The sequence below is a fragment of the Trachurus japonicus genome, chromosome 4 (assembly GCF_045865225.1).
Source record: "Trachurus japonicus isolate A0001 chromosome 4, Traja_1.0".
NCBI classification, from domain to species: Eukaryota; Metazoa; Chordata; class Actinopteri; order Carangiformes; family Carangidae; genus Trachurus; species Trachurus japonicus.
In genome coordinates this window covers 22,618,339-22,638,985 of record NC_140910.1, presented here as the reverse complement: position 1 = coordinate 22,638,985, position 20,647 = coordinate 22,618,339, and the positions used below count along the sequence as shown (strand labels likewise).

At 44.1% G+C, this 20,647-nt stretch overlaps 1 protein-coding gene across 5 annotated transcripts; it reads right to left on the bottom strand.

Moving 5' to 3' along the window:
- Nucleotides 1-286: 286 nt before the first annotated feature.
- crb1 (crumbs cell polarity complex component 1) lies at nucleotides 287-20,573 on the bottom strand. Of its 5 annotated transcripts, none has more exons than XM_085774772.1 (13): nucleotides 20,264-20,573; nucleotides 16,885-17,121; nucleotides 15,808-16,003; nucleotides 15,555-15,694; nucleotides 14,740-14,922; nucleotides 11,475-12,428; nucleotides 9,681-10,231; nucleotides 9,222-9,387; nucleotides 7,196-8,147; nucleotides 6,458-6,502; nucleotides 5,630-5,752; nucleotides 4,656-4,782; nucleotides 287-1,127 (listed from the first exon to the last, which is right to left on the bottom strand). In XM_085774772.1, the coding sequence occupies exons 1-13, from the start codon at nucleotides 20,334-20,336 to the stop codon at nucleotides 888-890; spliced, it is 3,987 nt and encodes a 1,328-aa protein (XP_085630898.1). In that variant the 5' UTR covers nucleotides 20,337-20,573; the 3' UTR covers nucleotides 287-887. The 5 variants fall into 5 exon arrangements, with proteins under 5 accessions (XP_085630898.1, XP_085630899.1, XP_085630902.1 ...); XM_085774773.1 differs by having other exon boundaries at nucleotides 287-707; XM_085774774.1 differs by lacking the exon at nucleotides 287-1,127 and adding an exon at nucleotides 1,786-2,053.
- Nucleotides 20,574-20,647: the final 74 nt, after the last annotated feature.

Below are 20,647 nucleotides of genomic sequence, written 5' to 3'. Positions count from 1 at the left end.
ACAAAGAGGCGACAGTCTCGATACCTGATGAGCACAAATCTTTGCATTTAGATGGATGTACTGCCGGGTGGTGAAGCTGCAGGTGCAAAACATCGCCAGGTCGCGTATTTACACATTTACACTTGTTTCTCCCCTTTTCCTCCCCCCTCTTATCGCCCAGTCATCCTGTTATGTCTGTCTTATTGTATGTATTGTATGCTGTATATGTACGGACAGGTTGATTGCTGTAATTTCGCTGTACTTCTGTATAGTGACAATAAAGGCGGATTCTGAAAAGACCTCCCACTGTCTTCCAGCGTGAGATCTTTAGGCGGGAACAGTCAGTTTAAGATGGCGGCACGGTGAGGTGAAGACCATGTGAACATGCAGGATCCAGAGAGTCATCATCATACGTCTGATATCAGGTGTGTGTTTTTGGTTTTCAGCCTCTAAACGACTCCAATAATGAGAGAATGAACCTGCATGTAAACACAGTCTCCTCCTGTGACTCATATCAGTCTCTCCATCGGCGGCGGCTGAGTGATGCTCCACATCTCCACCCGCGACCCCTCCTTCTCCTGCCGGCTGGGGCTGTAGGTGCCGTGGGTGGCGCGGCGGTTCATCGCCACGACCAGCCCGACGGAGGTCAGGATGAGAACCAGCAGCAGCACCACAGACACCAGGCTGATGGACAGCAAGAGGTCAGAGGTCAAGCCCTCCGAGGTGAGCTGCAAGGGAGGTGGGAAAGAGAAACAGACGCTTTTACAAGAACATTTTGGTGTAAAGGTTTTCGCACAGACAGGGTGCACTGTTTATTTCTGTCTCTCTCACACATTTTTTTTTCTTCTCTCTCTCAGTCACACACTCTTCTTCTTACACACACTTCTTCCTCTCCTGACTGCTTTACACTACACCAGGCGCTCCACGCGTGCTGCCAAAGTGCTGATGGATGTGTTTCCCAGCTCGGCAGGTGGGCTGCGACCACCAGGAGCCTCGAGTTGCCGAGGACTGAAACCTCCCTCCGTCTGCCGCCTCTCGCGCAGTTTGGCTACGGCCAGCGCCAGCCCCACCATCACCACTATCGCCAAGCCAACCAGACACGGCGCCAGCACGGCAGCCACCCGAGAGCTGTCTGGAGCACGCTCTATCTGTGGAGGATCATACACACACACACACACACACACACATATATAGGCAAGATGCTGCCTGATGATCCCATCAGCACATAACACCACCGAAAAAAACAACAAAACAAAACACTCACACCAAAAATAGCTCATACACACACACACACACACACATGCTTCTTTTCAAGCAGGAAGAAAAGCTGTTTTACATGAAGCGTCTGAGGGCGTTGTAATGACTTGTGAAACCTGCTAAGATTCATTTTTAACTCACAGCCTTGGGGCCCTTTGATCTTCACACACCAAAAACACACAAACAGCCTCACCACCGAGCGGAAACACAAGCGCCCCGCATGCAAACACAGATTCCTGACCTCACCAGTCAAACCCAGTGAATCGAGACCAATCAAAGCCTCCAGTGCAGCAGGTGAGTGATTGTTAATATTCATTCATTAAAAACCAGAAGCAAGGAAGACGGAGCAGCAGATGAAACTTACACCGGTCGTCGTGGTGGGAGGTGTGATGGTGGTGACACTGCGAGTGGCTGGTACAAGGTTACCAACAGCACAACAGCTGTAAGTATCGTTCCACAGCACTTATAATTCTGGCTGACACTAGTATCTCCATAACTGAAGCTTCTCACTGAGCTTGTCAGGTTACACAAGGCTCTGGAGAGAAATCTCAGAAGTCAGCAAACTTTACACTGAGCAATCAACGCGGAAACATTATTCTAATAAAAATACAACCATCCGTATCCCGAGGCAAAAAATAAACTCATGCGCTCAACGCTCGGCGCTGTAGACATTACGCTTTCTTTTTCCTTCTCTACAGGTTCTTTGTTGACTCCTGGAAAGTGCTTACCTGTCACCGCGGCGCAGTTGGCTGTCAGAGCGAGTGTGACACAAGCGAGCCGGAGCAGCCTGCAGCCAGGACCCGCCATCAGTCACTGCCTGCCACACACACACAGACACGGAGATGTCTAACTAACCAGTCTCTAAGGTACATGGCAAGGCCACCCTGAAGCCACAACACAGCAGCTACACACACACACACACACACACACACACACAGGGATGGCAGGTATGCTTCCTTGCTGTCAGCACTATCAACCTGTTCTGTGTGTGTGTGTGTGTGTGTGTATATGTGTGTCTATGTGTGTGTGTGTGTGTGTGTGTGTGTGTGTGTGTGTGTGTGTGTGTGTGTCTGCCAGATAAGCTGCCCTCATACGTTTCTGTGAAGCAGACCGAACTTCTGTGAATGTCACCAGTTCTCTGCTGAAACTGCACTTCAGCAGCATCATGCTGCTGTTTTTGCTGGCGAAGCACATTTCCCTCTCTCTTTCACTCTCTCTTTCTCTCTCTCTCTCTCTCTCACTCTTTCTCTCTTTCTCTCATTCTCAAAGGATGGCCACATCAGTGCCAGAGCTGAAAAATGGCTTCCCATTTCCTCCCCCTCTTTCCTTTCCATTAGGGCTAGCTGTGCCTGCAAAGGACACACACACGCACACACACACACATGCACACACACACACATATGTGCACAAAGACGAGATGGCAGCGAGATAGCAGGTGCACGAGATAGAAGTGCTATAACATATTTACCATTGGGTCAAAACAAGTCTGTGGATACCTGAATGTTGCACACATAGTTAAATAAAAACCTCCGAAGCCTGGCTGCAGGTATTTCATATCGTTCAGCCACCGTGATGAGGGCGAGACTTAAGGAATGCACATCTTTAAATAATCCTAATCATCATCTTTAAATGGTTTTTCTTGATGTGATCACTTTTCACCGTGGTCCTTAAATCTCGATTGTCAGTAATGGAGGGAGGAGTCAGACTCTACAGCCTTCACCTGGTGCAAAAATGTCTTCTCGTTTCAAGGCTTCAGTCCAGGTCCTGTTCTCTACCTCCGCTTCACTGTAGCTCAATAAAGAAACACTGATATTTGACAAAACCTTGCGTTTACTTCAGATAAACTTGCGTGGATGTATAGCAACTTGAGCTATGAACTTGGGCTATTCTGGGATACACTCACGCTACATCTTGTTAAAAGAGATTATGTGTGTGCTGGTGTCACGGTAGCCTAAGGGCGTCAGCAGATCCACTTCTTGACACAAAGTGATAGATGGTTAAGATTTCGATGACAGGATCGGTGAGAGAAGCTTCACATCAAATCTGCACCGACGAGAAAATAGGAGGAAAATGGGAATGAAACAAATATATTTTGTTATGGAAGAGAAGCGTTAGTTCAAAGAGATGAAAAGAGGACAGACAACAAATCAAGGCTGATAAGAAAGATTTTGTTTTTATTTGACAACAACAGAGACAGACACAGGATTTAAACAGAGACAGGACATGAGGACAGAATATGATGGAGGAAAAGACAAAGATAGATTACATGTATCGTACGTGGATCGTTCAGTGACACAACAACACCAAGGAGACAGACAAAAAAAAAAAAAACACACATGCAGGTCTACCATGAGGAACAGACAAGTGCAATGATTCAGAGCGTCATGAGATGTTGACCACAACAGCACGGTGAAATGTTGATGGGCGCCGTTCGAGCAGAGCCGCAGAGAATTCAGGCTTAAAATATCTTCGCCTCACACAGGAAGGTTTAAGAGACAGAAACTTCTTTGGTACAAAAAAAAACAACGCACAGCACTCAGTCAGTCAGTCAGTCAGTCAGACAGTCAGTCAGACACCACAGTGCTCTGAATGCACATCGAGAACAAAGAGACATCTTGTCGTCTCCGAGCCCCCGTAGGTGCTTCTGTGACTGTTTTTGATAGTTCACACGTTCATCGGCACGGAGCTCCCAAAAAACCCAGTTCAGACGAGACTGACAGGATATCCTCAATGAGAAACATTATAAATAACACAGGTTTTATAATGTTCCTCGCTTTTACTGAACATAGACCATCCTTCCCTTCAGACCAGAGGAGGCGCCCTGCAGCTTTGCAACTGACACAAATATCTGATCAATTAATTTTGTCAATATTTAGTTATTTAGATTCTTGTTCGGATAAAACAGAGAACATGTGATGGCCATTTTTCACATTTTATAGAATGACTCATAATTAAATTGTTACAGCCCTAAACTGTTTTGCATGTGGTGGTTTTACAAGAAGATGACTGCCTGTGTGGTCCACAGCTACTTTAATTATTAAATGAAATGGATAAATAAAAATAACTACTTTGAATAAGGTGCTATTAATTACCAAAGTGTCATTGTAAGGCACAGAAACAGCTCTGTGGTAACATTAACTGCACGTCAACTATAGAGCAAAACCCCCTAACATGTGCTGTGCTGTGTGCTGGACACAAAACTACAGGGCTCTTCCAACAGTGAATCACCTCTACCAATGCCTCTCTGCACCCATAGTGTCAAAACAGTCCCTCACACACACGCACACATACACACACATTCAGTCATTTCCTCCCCAGTCCACCTCTGGCTCGTCGTCCAGCCTGAGGATGAGGTAGGAAAGCAGCTGGAAGAGGTTCTGCCACAGCAGCACGGCCACGTAAAAGTAAATGTCGCTTACGTCCGTCTGGCAGAGGTCTCCGGCGTAGCTCATGTCGCACACGCAGACAAACTTGTTGATGAGGTTGCGGCAGTAGCCTCCGTTCAGACAGGGGTTGGACTTGCACTCGTCCACCTCCTGCTCGCACCTACGGACACAGAGTCGCAGCTCGGTCAGAGACACGTTGAGCACATTATATATAGCAGATGGTTTTATGGCTTGGGTTTGGAGGCTTTGATCTGAGGGAGCTGTCAGAGAGATGGTTCTGTTGGGAGAACGTATCGCCCTTCATAAAAGCCATATGTTCACATCCAGTCTTACTATAGTTAAATCAGCCATAACAAACTTATACAGCAGGAGGTTGTGTCAGTACTTCACTACCGCTTGAGTATTTTCCCCTTATGCTGTCTCTACTACATGTCAGATGCACTTTTTACTACTTTTACCTGACATACGTATATCATAACTACTTTCAGATTGACATTTTACCTTCAATCTAATAAGGTAAATATATATATATATATATATTTATAGATAGTGAATACTGGCGACTTTGGGCCCTTTGTCTTATTCTTCAAATGTTAATGAGCTGTTAAACCAATGCGAGATTTGCCCTCTAAATGCCTCAGATTGTTTGGTTTAAATAACCATTTGAGGCCTTAAGTGATGGTTAGCAGTTACTTTCACAAGAGTAAAAGTCTCGAACAGTTTATAAAGTGGTTAAAACCAGCTCCGCTTCAACCTGTTACAGCAGTAAAATGCTCCTTATGCGCTGATTTATCATTATTTACTGTCTGATAAAGCTCTATATGTACTTCTTCAGGTTACTGTATATTGGCCACAATGTCCACCTGCATGACAGCTAACCCGTGCTCACCCTGTGCTCCACTGACAAATCACAGGATGACAGTGCATTTTCTCCTCATATCTCAGACCCTACTGGATCCATTTGATTTACTATTTAACAATAATGACATATTATTTCTCTCTCCTACCGGTGTCCGACGAAGCCGGGGGGACAGTCACAGGACAGCTCTCGGTCAGTGCAGTTGCCTCCGTTGAAGCAGGTGTAGTTTCTGGTTTCATCGCCACACAGGGAAACGGGTAGCTTGGGCTGTCTGGTGAAGGACAATCAGACATATAAGCGGGTGAATGCGTGTGTCACTTGTGTTTTCATTAGAGGCTGCACACTCAGTATTGTTGAGTTCCCTGGAGTTTGACGTCTTTGGGGAAGCAGGGGAATCAGGCAGACAGGAACCGTATTGTACGGCCTCCCGCTGCTCTCCACAGGGGAGACAAAGAGGTTTAGGAGGTGACCAGGATAATAAGATTAAAGACCTCATGAAACTATTCACTAGCAGGATGTCAAATCACATGTACAGGAATGAAAAAACCAACCATTTCTCTTTGGCCTCTGTAACCTTGTATTTGCCTGAAGCACAGCAGCTCTGTTCCAAAATGTTCAGCATCTGGTAGTAATTTGAAATTCATCCCTCAACAATTACAAAAAAAAGAAAACAAGAGGAGCTTTTTCATTTTGAAAAGTGCACATTTTTGGTGGGTGATGTTTCAATCATTTTGAACTGAGCTGTCACTCATCTGACACAGCGGTTATCTCCATCCAAAACAAACACAATGTCACAGGCGACGTTAATATTAGCTTTGCTTGGCATTTTGTCGCATGTTGTCGAACAAAAAAAAAAAAAAAAAAGACGAAAGAGGAGTCACAGAACCTGACATTTGAGAGACTAATATCTAACAGGAAACAAATCGCGAACACCAGAGAAATAGAGGGAGAGAGAGAAAAAAAAGAAACAACTTACACTTTTCTGACAACAATGTACCACGGAATTTCTTCAATGCGTTCACTGGAGAGAAACAGATGGCAAGATGGGAGGTAGAAAGACACACACAAACAAGAGAGACAAACAAAAAGAAAGTCATTTTGATGAAAACTTTACAGCCTAGATGTTCCCAGTGAAGGGAGACGAGGAGAAGCTTGTCTCGTGGCTTGCTTAGCGAGACACTTGCAAAGGGTTTTTTTCCTCGTGCAGGAGATGCAAAAATGCAAGAGCCTGCGTGTTTACAGGATAAATGGTTGGAGGCGTTCCCCTGCTGGTTCTCCGAGGCAAACGGTAGATGACAGGGGTGGGGGAAGAAAACTGGTGCTGAACCAGAGAGCCTTGTGTAGTGAGACACCGCAGCAGACTGAGGCCCTTTCTGGCTGACACTAGAATAGAAATGCAGCTTCTGAGACGCTCACTGCAGGTGTGGTTGAAATGCTGAACAGAGGCAGAGATGCTGAGACATTTACGGCGAAGGAGTGTCTTTGTGTTGTGCTCCGATCCCTTGTCTGTGCAATTTTGGAGCATTTATTTGTGTGTTTTGTGTTTGCTAACTAACTAAGCTCTGAAAACTGTTCTTAGAAGGGCAAAGTCATCTGCAAAGCTTTAAATATTCATATTGGGATTGTTTCCTCCTCTGCTGCTGGTCTGAGTCTGTTGTTTATTTCTATTCTATTCTCCTGTTTTCTACTAGATCCAGAAAACACTTGCACTTACTTGCAGAGCGGTCCGGTGTAGTTCTCAGCGCAGAGGCAGGCGTACCTGTCCGGCCCATGCAGGCAGGTGCCTCCATGGGCACACAGGTGGGTCTCACACATGTCCACCTCCTCCTCGCAGTCCACACCCGCGTAGCCAAAGTCACAGGCGCACTCGTAGGTCATCCCGTTCACGCTGCAGTTGCCGTGGACGCAGGGGCCGGAAGCGCAGGTGTTGGTGAAGAAGTCGCAGCGCCTCCCGGCCCAGCCCTCGGCGCAGCTGCAGTTGTAGGTGTTGAAGTGATCCTGGCACTCGCCTCCGTTCAGGCAGGGGTTGGGCTCGCACACGGGCGCCCCGCTGCAGCCGGGGAGAGGAGGCTCCAGCGACGTCCGGACGAACTGCTCCTCCTGCAGGCGCGGCAGGTTCACGTCAGAGGGGCTGAAGTACGGCAGGGCGATGCCACCCAGCTCCACCGTGCTCAGGCATCCGGTCAGGGGCCAGCCGGCGTCAGGGGCCAGGCCGCCCAAGAAGATGTCCACCTCTTCCCTGAGGAAGTCCAAGTTGCCTCCCTGGGCCCTGGAAGTGCGAGCTTCCTCGATCTCTTCATCCACAACCAGTGTCCAGCGGGAGGTTTGTGCCCACGGCGCTGCCATGAACACATGGACACTGTGCCACTCTCCATCGCTGACGCTCCTGCGGCTGCTCAGGCTGACAGGAGGCACGGCCTCCTCTCCCCCCTCCCCCTCCCCCTCCTCCTCCTCCTCCTCTCTGCTGCCCTGAAGCTCCATGAAGAGGAAGCTGTCCTGGACAGAGAGTGTGATGAATGCAGAGCCTCTTTCTGCATGTAGGATCGCTGCATTACGCCTCCGTGTGCGCAGGTTCAGGGACAGGTTGGTGAGGTTGCGGGATATGTGTCCGTTTCCCCGGTAGGACAGAACGGTGGTTTCGTTCAGGAAGGTTGCATTGGAGTAGCCTGGAAGATCAGAGGAAAATATCCACCATGTTGCTTTGTTTGTTTACACATTTGCAAAGCTGGTTTCTCTGCCCTGATTATCTGCCACTATGCAACAACAAGGGTATTAACCCTTCTAATTTAAACACTGACAAACAACAGACATCATTACAGCACAGCCTTTCCTGGTTTGATAACACTGAAATCCTTTTAGCAACTACATAAGGTCATTTATGGTAAATTCCTGTTAGGAGCAGGTATTTGCTCTGCGGTGAGTTAATCGCTGAACGTGGGGTGGCTTACAGGACAGACGGGGTGACACAGTAAATCATCACTAATCCCAGCAAAAAAAGGATAAGCTGGCCTCAGGCCAATCCTGCTTTATGGAGCACATTCAGTAAACTGAGAGGGCAGAGTGAGGCTGGTTTATCGTCAGGTGTGTGGAGCTGTACACGGTGACCAATTAACTCTGCAACAACCAATTCCACAAACAAGCTCAAATATATTTATAGAAGAGGTATAACTGACTCTTTGTTTGGGTTTAAGTTATTTTACCTAACATAAAAAGAAGGGAACGTGGACATGAAGTGTATCTTTAAAGAATGAACTGTTGGGAGACACTGACAAAATGTATACGGCTTAAGCATACTGTACCCCATAGTTCTATTGGTTAATGTTACATGTGACTATATGATGATATGACTAACTAATACTTACTGTATCATTTTCATTACTATTTTGCAGCAACTAATATGATATGAACATATGAACTTCAATAACCCTTTTACTTTAGTCTATTTAACACAATCCAACAGTAATTATACTATCAGCTGGTAGAAGGTAGATAGATAGATCATTTAACTAGTTTAAGTCAATGGCTGGATGCCAGAACAATGACTAATACATACAGGCTCCTTGTACAGTAGCTACAGATGTTGTTTATCTAATTATTATAAGAAACCACTATGAACATAGGTCAAATAAAAAATAGATATATAGATATCAGCAATCCTGCCCAAAAACTGTAACCATAATGTCTTGTGACCTGACGTGGATTTGAAACTCCCTCTGATGTATCTGACTGGATTCACTTACATTCATATCCCTGGATCAGCATCTTGCACTCTGAGTCTGCGGGGCACGGCGACAGCTCGCACCACCTCACATCTTCACAGTGCCGCCCTGCTGTGCTGGGGGGGCAGGTGCAGGTGAAGTCATCCCACTTGGAGTAACACATCCCCCCGTTGAGACAAGGGTTTCTCTGAGGATGACAAATTGATGCAGTTGGTTACTTACACTTGATGTTTCACGGCCTCTGCCTGATTTACAGAGCAGCAGCTTCAGAGGCTGAAAAATGAAGCCGCAAACACATCACCATTTGGGAGTGTCACTAGAAGATGGCTCCAAGAAAGACTCAATCCCCATAGACACCCCTCTCCTCATCACATAATATCCAATTCTACAGCAAAATCAAAATAAAAGACTGGTGCAAACGCAGCTTAAGTCTCAAAATAAAAGGTTAACAAACAATTAACAAAACAACACGTTACTCACACTGCAGGCGTTGTCCCCTGAGCACCCACTGGTCACGTTCTCCATGAGCTGCAGAGGGTAAGTTCTCACTGAGGCGTCCAACCCAAAGAACTGCAGTCTAGTGTCATTGATCCTCAGGTCCTGGATACAACCTTTAAAATATCCTCCAAACGCTGCAGTGGCCTTGCTCTCCAACAGACCTCCCACATACACGGTATCACCTGCTCGGACATCGACCGTCCTGATCTCCACATCTCCCTGTTTCTGAGCAGCTACGTACAGCGCCATGCGATCCCCCGCCACCTCCACGCTCACAAAGTGGACCTCCCCGTCGTTGACCGCGCTCTCTGCCCTCAGACTCTCAAAGTTGTTCATCTGAACCGTGACCCTGCCGTCCTCCAGCCACACGTGCAGGTACTGGCTGCTGCTGTTGCCGAGCACCAGGAGGAGTCCATTGCGCCTCCGTGTACGCAGGAAGAGGGAGATGGAGAAGTCGGGGCCCAGGTCATCGGTGACTGTGAACGCAGCGTAACTGTGAGAGTCCTCATTCCCAAAGCGTGCAGTCACATGCTCTGCAAAAAGAGGAAAACAGGAGATTAAAATAAGAAATACGAGTTGACTGGGTGTTCAACATCTTGAACTTTTCATCTTGGCAAACATGTGTTGAGGAAGTTTAATAAGTTTAATAATACAATTTATTTGCAGTCCTTTGAAGTGAAAATACCAAGATGAAAAGTCAACCAAGCACAAAAAGAGCTCACACTCCTTGTATTTCAATATAATCTATCCATTTTGTTAGTTGATACAGACTGTTTTGATGCCATTTCAGAGTTTATTCTCATCTGTGCTGAGGATAAAAATTCAAATATTTACATTTACAAGAGCATTGTGATACATTTAGGTGTTTGCAGAAACTATCTATTTTCTTTTTTTTACTCTTTTTCTGTCTTTCTTTTATTATTTTTATTGTGCTTTTATGGCGATATGGATCCCCTTGGGTCTGAAATAAAGAAATGAATGAATATCTGGACAGATGAGCTGTTTACATTAAAGTCCTGAGCACAGTCACAGAGAACAGACAGAGAGCATTCAAGCAGCCACCAGCCCTCATGTGCCGTATGATCTGTGTCCTCTGTCAGCACTTTCTAATGTGGTTTGGCCACCTGATGATAAGGCAGACACGACAATGAGAATGCACAGAGGTCACGCAGAAAATGATAGGTCATATAAAAGCTACATAAAAGTTGGAATTTCTATGTATGTATAAATAGAAAGGATGTGCATTTGTGTCAATTTTGGTTAATGTGAATGCAAAGATCACATCACTGTACTGGTGATCAGTCATCTGCTTTGATAGAGTTAAGAGGCTCTAGATATCCTCAGTGGGACACAACCTGAACACTTTTCAATCAACGTATGTATCACTCACTGTCCGATGTATTGATCAGAGGTTACCGTTAGCTGACTGAACGCCATGCAGCTTCCTGTAATGTTTCCCAGTGTACTTCCAAAATAGAAACCCTTACATCCTTAATCCAGTAAGATAAGAGGATCTCTGCCTCTGTCCTTTGCTGTGGCTTTTGATTGGCCTAATTTCTGCTCCCTTATATCCTGTTACAAATCAGCAAATGAAGATTAAGAAATTTGATGAGAGTGACCTTTCCATTTGTGTTTGTGCAATAAACTTCTTTTTGGCAGAACTAATAGATTTAGAAACCAAAATCTGCAACCAATTTTTTTATATTGTTGCTATTTGACTTTCCTGCATTATCTCCACTTATAATATAGTCTGTTGTTTCACAGCTCTGTACATACCCTCCTCACAGTCGTGCCCCTCATAAGGCCTTGGACACCAGCACTGGTAGGTCTGCCACAGGTTGACACACTGTCCTCTGTTTTGGCAAGGCACATCCAGGCAGCGGTCCCTGTAGCTGCAGCCAGGGGACACATTAACAGCAGAGTCGCTCAGCCATTCCTCGGGGACGACGAGCTGCCAGTCCACAAACACATCCCGCATGCAGCCAATAAATGCTGGAGGTGGGGAGGCCTCGCTGGGCCCATTTGAGTCCTGAAGCACTCCTCCAATAAAAGTGTTCTGAGGATACGCCACCAGCCCGTCCAAGGTGCTTTGGAGCGGGGCCACCATGTGGCACGGCTGGCTCCCACAGCTCCCAGCCTCATCCAAGAGTTTCAGGCTGAGCATCATGTTTCCAAGTACAGCCTCTACAGAATGCCACTGTCCATCTGTGACAGCGTGCGGGAGCTCCAGAAACTGGATAGGAGTCTCTGCTTCTGCCTCCTTCCTGAGTGTGAGACGGAGCTGGCCCCCCTCCAGCTCCAGGCTCAGCAGCAGGCCCCTGTTGTTCCTCTGGAACAACACCGCTCCGGGCAGAACAGTCTTAAAGCTGAGGGTGATGTTGCAAGAGACCTCGGTGTCCACAAGGGGACTCTGAAGCAGCAGGTAGCCTTTCCGTTCGAAGGAGAACGTGGTGGGGGTCTTGCAGAGGGGTCCGGTGTACCCGGCTGAGCAGGAGCAGGTGTAGCCGTGAGTCCCATCCAGCAAGAAGGGAGAGCAGGAGCCTTGGTTCTGGCATTCATGTCCCTCACAGCCCACCAGCCTCACATCACAGTTCACACCTCCGTAAAGAGCGCCATCGTGACTCTGTTGGAGGCAGTGGCAAACGTAGCCTCCAACATGGCTCTCACACCTGCCCCCGTTCTGGCAGGGACTGGGATCACACTGGTCTATCACCTCCTGACAGAGGGAACCTGTCAACACAAGAAAATAATAACATCAGCTATTTTGTCTTTTTAACAAGGGAAGACACAAATCTAGCTCAACTATGAAACTGAAGCTGTGAAGTAAATGTGAAGTAAATGATGTGTTATTGGTCATTTTGCTCACTAAACAGGTTATAACTGTCATTTCTCCGTCTATTTCCGTCCTAATTCGTTTACCATTAATAACATGGATACATACTGATGTACTTGGGTAAGTTGGATGATTGCTAGTGTAGACACTGACATGTACCAAGATTTTTTTCCCCCCATTTTGTTCCATATTTTGTAAACGCCTGCTACTTATGTGTATAATGGATCCTATTTTTGTTTTGTTTTTTTACTTTTGCGGGCCTTTGGAATAGTTTAAACTACCATGTTCAATCCTGACATGCGTGCCGTCACGATACCTGACGCAACCCAACAATTACAGTTCACTTTAGTTCACTGTAGTTCAGCTCCGTCTGTATTACATAACAGGAGTAGAGACTTTAAGTTACCATCATATATCATTTCCATAACACTGTTTTTCTGTTTGTTTGTGTTGATGCTATCTAATCAGTTTTAAAATCATAAATAAAAACACTGAGTGGGCAGTTTGCCTCACAAAGCAACAGCTACAAGTTGTATCGTACACCACAGTGTACAAAAACACTGAATGTCAACTATTAAGTCATTTATCTGTTTTACATTGGTAGTATGTGAGGATAAAGAGCAGCAGGAACTGAATTCATGTTATGTATTACCAACACTACATATCTAGACGGACAAGAACATGGTCTGATGTTACTGTACCTGTTCCGAGCAACAAAATTCCCCAAATCCATGGTGCAGGTGTCCACATCATGCCGTCACTTTTTCCCCCAGAACAGCCCCGAACTGGTCTAACTGCACCATATTAGTCTGTGTGTGTACAGGCCATGCCAGTGGAGGTCCGCTCCTTGTCAACTTCCCTACAACCACGCCGGCGCTGAATAGCTCCAGTCAGGAGACCAGCAAAGCCAGATCCTGGGGATTAAACTAATGCTATTTGGCCACCTTAGTGACTCAGTGCCACTGCAACTGGCAGGGAATCAATTTTTAGAACACAACTCTCAGCAGGCGAAGGCTCACAGTCTTACCTACATCGCTAGATCAAGTCTTGTGTAAGCAGGGGAAACTGGAATTTTCTGCTTCTGTGACTGTATTGTATAATTTGATGTAACATGTTTGTGTAACACAACAGGTTTCTCTATAGGCACTGATGCACTGTGAATACATGAATATAATCACTTGTATACAAAGTACATTATCTGTAGACCATATTTCTTTAGACCTAAGCTTAGACGTACTAATTTGCAATTGTTTGTCCCACAGTCTTCTCACAATGGTGTGATTACACAACAATAACAGGGCCAAGATAAAAAAATAAAACAACAACAACAAAAGAACAGACTCACAATGAGGCTCAAATACAAGCTACTACCTATATTTGTGTCTTTAAATCTTTCATGGTTTTCTTACAGTTTGGGGTTTGGCTCATAGAAGCTGTTAAAGACCATCCTTGAGAATAATTCTGCAATTTATAATTTGCTCTTTGCCACCACCCGGGGGCGCCAAAATAATGAACCTGTCAAATGTGACTGAGGTCAGTTCACCACAGTTACTGTATATAGTCAGCAGCAGAATTTACAGCCGTCTCTTTGAGCTATTTTCTGTCACAGCGATGCTGATGGTGAAGTTGTCCTGGGAGTTCACGCTGCCATAGAGTTATTCAGTTAGTTTATAGTAACCTTAGTTACTATAGGTTAGTAAGTAACCTTATTTTTTGAGGTTACAAATTATACCCTCAATGGATTATCTGTACATTAACCAAAACATTAAATTTAAATTAAAACTGACTTTGTTTTCATTTTGAACATGATGAAAACCCCTAACAATAAGTCTGTAGATCACCTAATACATCATACCTTTCAGCGTGGCGAGATACCTGTAGAGATGAGGTGGTTTATTGTTTGGATGAACTCAGCTCTCACCTCATCAAAAGCTGGAACTGGCTGTGTGTGCATGTAATGTTTAGCATCCATTTTTACAAAATAGAAGAAGCAAAACGTTCCCAAATTTAGATTCACCCTCTCACGCTGCCGTTGCTCCAGGCAGAAACTTCTCATCTCACTGATCTGTGATTTTTGCAGCTATGTCAGAGTGAACAATATAAAGTCTCTACACACTGTGGAATAAGGTGGAAACTATCTGCTCCTGTATAACCATCGTTAGAGACCCGTGTATAATTAATTCAGTTTGGTTATTCTGAATGAATTACCTGTTGTTCCCAGAGGACAGCTGCAGATGTAGCCTGCAGCATGCTGCGGGTCATAGTACGCAGGAAGCAGGGGCTCACTGCCATACAGGGCCTGCCATGACCTCTCAATGCAGCGGCCTCCGTGTCTGCAGGGGCTGCTGCTGCACTCACTGATGTCTATCTCACACTGATGGCCCTCGAACCCTGAAATGAGCAAGCAGAAGGGAATAATGTACATGACTGACAGTATATGATGTCCTATAGACTATGTATTAGAGTGAGTTAGAGTCCACTGTGTTTAGAGTCATCATCGGTGTGTTCGCACAGTCGGGGTAACATGATACTGCACATTGTGTACAAATTTGAATGCATGTGTTATAAGTATATGCCTGCCTTTGCTTTGTTTTATTCTCTCTTTGGAAATTAATCTCTCATCATTTCAAAATTATAACACTTGATATCCTTACCCTGGCAAAGAAAACAATCTTGCATGAAGCCTAGTGCTTGTTAGATTTAGAGGGACAAGTCAAAAGTAATAACAGGGAGATCAAATAATTTCAAAATAAGACAGTGTTATTCACCGAGATTATAGTTTTATATACAAAACAAATACATTTCTTTCCCCCTTTATTTATTTATCATTAGGTGGTATAAAGATGACTTAATGTAGGATTACAGCAGTTAAAAGTATATGAGATCCTGTGACATGTGAATATCATTCCAACTAAAGAGATATATATTTATATCTGTATATACATATAAAAGAAAAACATAAATCTGTAACTCAGAAATACATTATCTCCCCTGTTAACCGTGTAACAATGCATGTCATTTACCTGGCCAGCATTCACAGGTGTAATTACCCTGGACGTCCTTGCAGATGGCGCTGTTGAAGCAGGGTTCAGAGTGACATGGAGGAAGTGGGGTCTCGCAGTGTTTGCCTGTGAAGGCTGTGTGAGAGCAGTCACAGCTGTATCTGACACAATCACACAACAAAATTATGATTATGATTATGAAATGTGATTATTTACAGTATATTTGTGTTAATAAGCTACATCTTTTCAACGACTGGGGGGCTGGGCCACTCACTCATTCACCCCGTCTCTACACAGAGCCCCATTTTGGCATGGCTGCTGTTGGCACTCATCAATGTTGATTTCGCACCGGTGTCCTTGGAAACCGGGCCGGCAGGTGCAAGTGAAGCCACCGGGGTAGTCACGGCAACTGCCGCCACTCAGACATGGCTGTGATTGACACTCATCAATCTGGACCTCACAAGCGAGCCCTGTGGACATCAAAGAGATACAGATGTCAGAGGGCAGGACAGCACGATACGAACAGTGAGGACAGAAATGAGAACAGCTTTTATGTGGACTGGCTGTGATCATGTGTTGACTGCTCTTTTATCTCACAACAAGGACCTGCAGATGTTCTGCACTCTAAGGCAGACAAACCTAAAAAAAAAACAGCACACTACATACGTATAGTATCTTTTCTAATGTATACCTGCACTCTCACCCAGCTACAATCCATTATCTAAGGGCGTCGCTAGAGGTTTAACAAGTTAAATCTGTTTAAAGCAGATTTGGAGAGTGGGCCTACTAAACATAAAAGATGTTAAAATCACACATGGGAATAGTTTAGAAACATTATTGTCCATCTATCCATTAACTCTCCCCACTTATTCTGAGGGTCACTTCTGAGCCCAGTGCCAGCTGACAGCAGGGAAGTGGTTCACCAATACAACAACATGTCTGCCACCTATAGAGATAGGCAAGCAACCCAGGATCTTCATGCTGTGACTAAAACTGCACCATCATGCTACCTGCATAATAATCCCATCAGTTTCGTCAATACGGTGGTTTGAGGTGGTCTTTTTAATATTAAAACACAAAGGTTTTTTTCTTGTAAATTACATTTATAGAAATAGAATAGAATAGCTTTATTGTTATTGTAGGCCTACAGCACTTAGTTAGTACAACTAAATTTAAAGGTCAAACTTTCAAGTGCTCCAAAGTATCAACAAACAACAACAAAAAAACATATTACTACTACTAAAGCACTGAACTCATGAATATGTTGACGTAGCCTTCTGCTGTTTTTCAGACAGAAACATCTCACTCCTGAGATGCTCCTGGGAGTTAAGGCACGGTTCTTCCCACTCACCAGTAAACCCGGGAGGACACAGACAGGAGAACCTGCCCACTCTGTCCACACAGGTGGCTCCGTTCCTGCAGGGCTGTGAAATACACTCATTCACATCGACCTGACAGTGAGCCCCCTGGAACCCCGGCACACAGAAGCAGGAGTAGCCGTCCCTGTGGGTTCTGCATAAGGCCCTGTTTTGGCACGGGTTTGGAGAGCACAGGTCCACAGTTTGTGGCAGCCTATCAGGAGATGCACCTATGAACACATAACATTTATATATTAACATCGTTGAACATCATTCTTTTTTTTTTTCTTTTTTACTACAAAATCAGAGTTTGCAATCCTTTTAATCCAAATATCTGTAATATGCTACTGTATATACATATATAATATATAAAGGCATGTACTCTACAGTGCTTTGCAACATCAGGTTATATTGTCTATACTGAAAAACTGACTAATGATAAATTATTATTTTATGAAAAAGAAAGATACATCAAGAGGACACGCTCTCAATTAAGGGCCTTTCAACGCATCATCCCTGGCTTCCATAGTAACCAATTCCACTGTTTTGCTTCAGCACTCAATCTATTTCCATAGAAATAGACTCAAGTAAGTAGAAAGCAATTAGAGGCTTTTGCTTCTTTACACTTTACGGTGTGTTTTTAATCAGCAGGTGTTCAGACCACATGGCTGGGGCTCTGCTCTTCAGTCAGCACATGATATCCATACTAATCACAGGATGAGTACTTCAACGAGGATGAAGAGGAATCATTCTCCAACTGTGTTCGACTTAATCATGTGAGTTGTTTTCCATTGAAAGACTAATACACATTTACATTATGTACAGAACTGTGAATTTAAGCTCATAAAAATTCACATGCATTTCAATTTGTTGCTATAAATTAAGTGTTTCTTGTCATTTCAATTTCATCTTTCTCATACATTTAATCACATATTTGCAGATAATTATAGTGCAATATCTTTAATAGTCAGCCCACGAGATCTACACTTGAAAGAAGAATTTAAGATGACAAACCTCTCTCATAAGAGGAAGTATTTGTTTATCAATATCTGTATAAATTTGCTGATTCATTTGGTTTTAAAGACAGGCTATATGGTTCGGTCTATCTATAATTTTGACTGCAAATTTTTCTAATATCAAGAAGCAACAGCAATTTAAGAAAAAAAGTTTTAATTTCCTAAATTCAGTATTTCCCAATTAAACCGCCCTTTAAGTTTCAATAAGTAAAAGCGCATTATGACAATATCATAAATGAATTCTGTATCTGCTTGACTCCAGCACTGATTATGTGCCTGTACATTGAGACTTCATAAAGATGTACACACAAGTGTGGCAAATAAAATGTAAAAGGTAACAGATTCATTTTGACCTGAGGACCAATCATCTTTATATGATGATGATGATGATGTCTTTTTCTCTCCCTCTTCCTGTTAAAATCTAATCTAGCATCTTGAGACCTGTCCCCCTGCCCCCCCTCCACAGCTCCTACATTTGCAAGAAAACATCACAGACAAATAGCTATCATCCAGGCATCTCAAAACTGCCATACCCCAGGCAGAACAAATGGGACCAGCTCAGAGGCAATGATCCACGTAATCCCTGGAATGTGCATAAGGGGACACAGAGGCATGATGCCACAAAAAGGAGGCTTCAAATGTCGCTTCTGTTACATGATAATCAGCCTGCACCAGATTTCTAAACGCCTTGAAAGTAATATATGGATATTGGGTGGATATGCCAATACTTGAGAGAGAGTGTAAGTGTGTTTTTGCATGATGGGTGCAAGAAAGATTTAACATCATTATGAAGCTGTGGGCCCACAAAGGTAGCTACTGCAATAATCACACACAGTAATCATGCCTCAAGAGCCCAATCAGACCGAGTGCAGACTATAAAGACACAGAGAAGAGCACGATCACACTTGGTGCTCTTCCATCTTCACCAACCGCAGGCAGCACCAATCATCTGTCATTGGTTGGAGGTCAATCAATTTCACAGACAGCAGGCACAGTTCTCCAGGAGCAGCTTATATACGTCTAGACTTGGACCCAGCGTGACAGAGGTATATGCTCCAAATGCCCCAGGGGCGTGATGGAGATCATGGGTATCAGTGGCAATGCCCTGAACATATGCCTACAGTATATTACCACTCATTACAACAAGGATCAATCATTAACCCACAGAGCAGAGCAGAGCCACATGTTGCAGCAGCAGTGTGGCATGTATATGTTAGAAATTAAAGCTTATAACCATGGAAAAATAAACTTCTGATGGCTGTCTACATATACGATTCAGGAAATGATTAGAGGTAGTGTATCTTGTAAACTGGCGTTCTGCTAAATTCACTGATCTCCCAGTGTTTCTCTGAGGCAAAGTTCAGTCCTTAGTGCACAGATCCAGGCCTGTTGCTTATTTCAGAACCAACCAACCACACATCCCCTCCCACAGCATGTAAGGCTTTTTCATATGCAAATGACTTCTAAGGGTCTTTGTTTGGGTCCTATCTGGAGACCCTCAAACGGCACACACGTGGGGCATCTGACATCTTCTCTGAACTGATGCATGTCGCTGCTGCATCTGTCTGCGTGTTTGTTTCTGTGGTGATAAGAAGCTGTTGTTATTGTGCATGTCAGAGAGATGTCCCCTTTCTGTCCCATCACTTATCCACACAACTCAACCCCCATGATTCCCCCCAATTCCCTCATGGGTCAATACACCCGCACCCCCACCCCCCTCCCCATGGTTAGATCCCTTTTTAGTCATTTCAGCTTTTCAATGTATGAAGATCTCTATAGGCAATGATGTCATCTCATCGCCTGGAGATTGAAATTCTAAGCATGGACTGGTTGAAATGCAACCCCCTTACACACAGTGGCTAGTAACTTGTGCACTGCTTTGATTATTTTAAATGTTTATATGAAGCAATAACGAAAGAAAAGAGTTTGAATTAGTATTGTACTTAAGCTTGAGAGATGCATGATCCTGGAGTTATGATTCAACACCAACTGTCTTGTTTGAAGCTGAACAAATACAAAAAAAGACAGTTTTACAAGGACACTGTTGTCCACAAAGCTGGAATTGATTCTTATTTTCACTTTTTATTCTTATTTATACACATCAGTAATTACCTTTGACCAGGTGCAATGATTACACATTGAGTCCCAGTTAGTTTTGAGAAGATATAGGACTTTATCTATCAAAGATAAATCACATTGTCACAATTATTTCATTAGAAGAGGTAAAATATATTTTTATTCCAGCTTTATGTGCAACAGTGTGAGTATATAAGCACAACACATGGTTATAATTTGATAAATTAAAGAGTAACAAATGAAAACTCAGACCCACATGGTTAAAGCAGCCTTGACTTACCATTTATCACAAATAGTGATGAGATGAGGATGGTGCAGGCAAATAAATTAAAATTATAGCTGATTAAATCCATAATAGTGCCAGGAAATCATCCTGCTCGTTGTGTTGACGTTTTGTCATGCACGGAGAGCTCCCTGCTTCTGTTCTCCGCGGCGACGCATCTGTTGTCAACTCCTGATCCACTTAATGCGCACTTCTCCTGCTGGAGCACCATCAGCAACAGCCTCCGTCCGCCGCACAGGAAACTAAACACACCACAGTGAGGCGTTCAAATGTGCAGGACAAAAATGGGGAAACAGCATTTTCGCGGTTAAAAGAAAGAAAGAAAGAAAGAAAGAAAGAAAGAAAGAAAGAAAGATGATCGACCAGTATAAATATAAAAGC

Coding starts and splice junctions, on each gene's coding strand:
- crb1 (XM_085774772.1), bottom strand. CDS start 20,336: ATGGATTTAATCAGCTATAATTTTAATTTATTTGCCTGCACCATCCTC. Junction 17,122..20,263: donor ATCACTATTTGTGATAAATG/GTAAGTCAAGGC, acceptor ATGTGTTCATAG/GTGCATCTCCTGATAGGCTG. Junction 10,232..11,474: donor GGGGCACGACTGTGAGGAGG/GTATGTACAGAG, acceptor CTCTTTTTGCAG/AGCATGTGACTGCACGCTTT.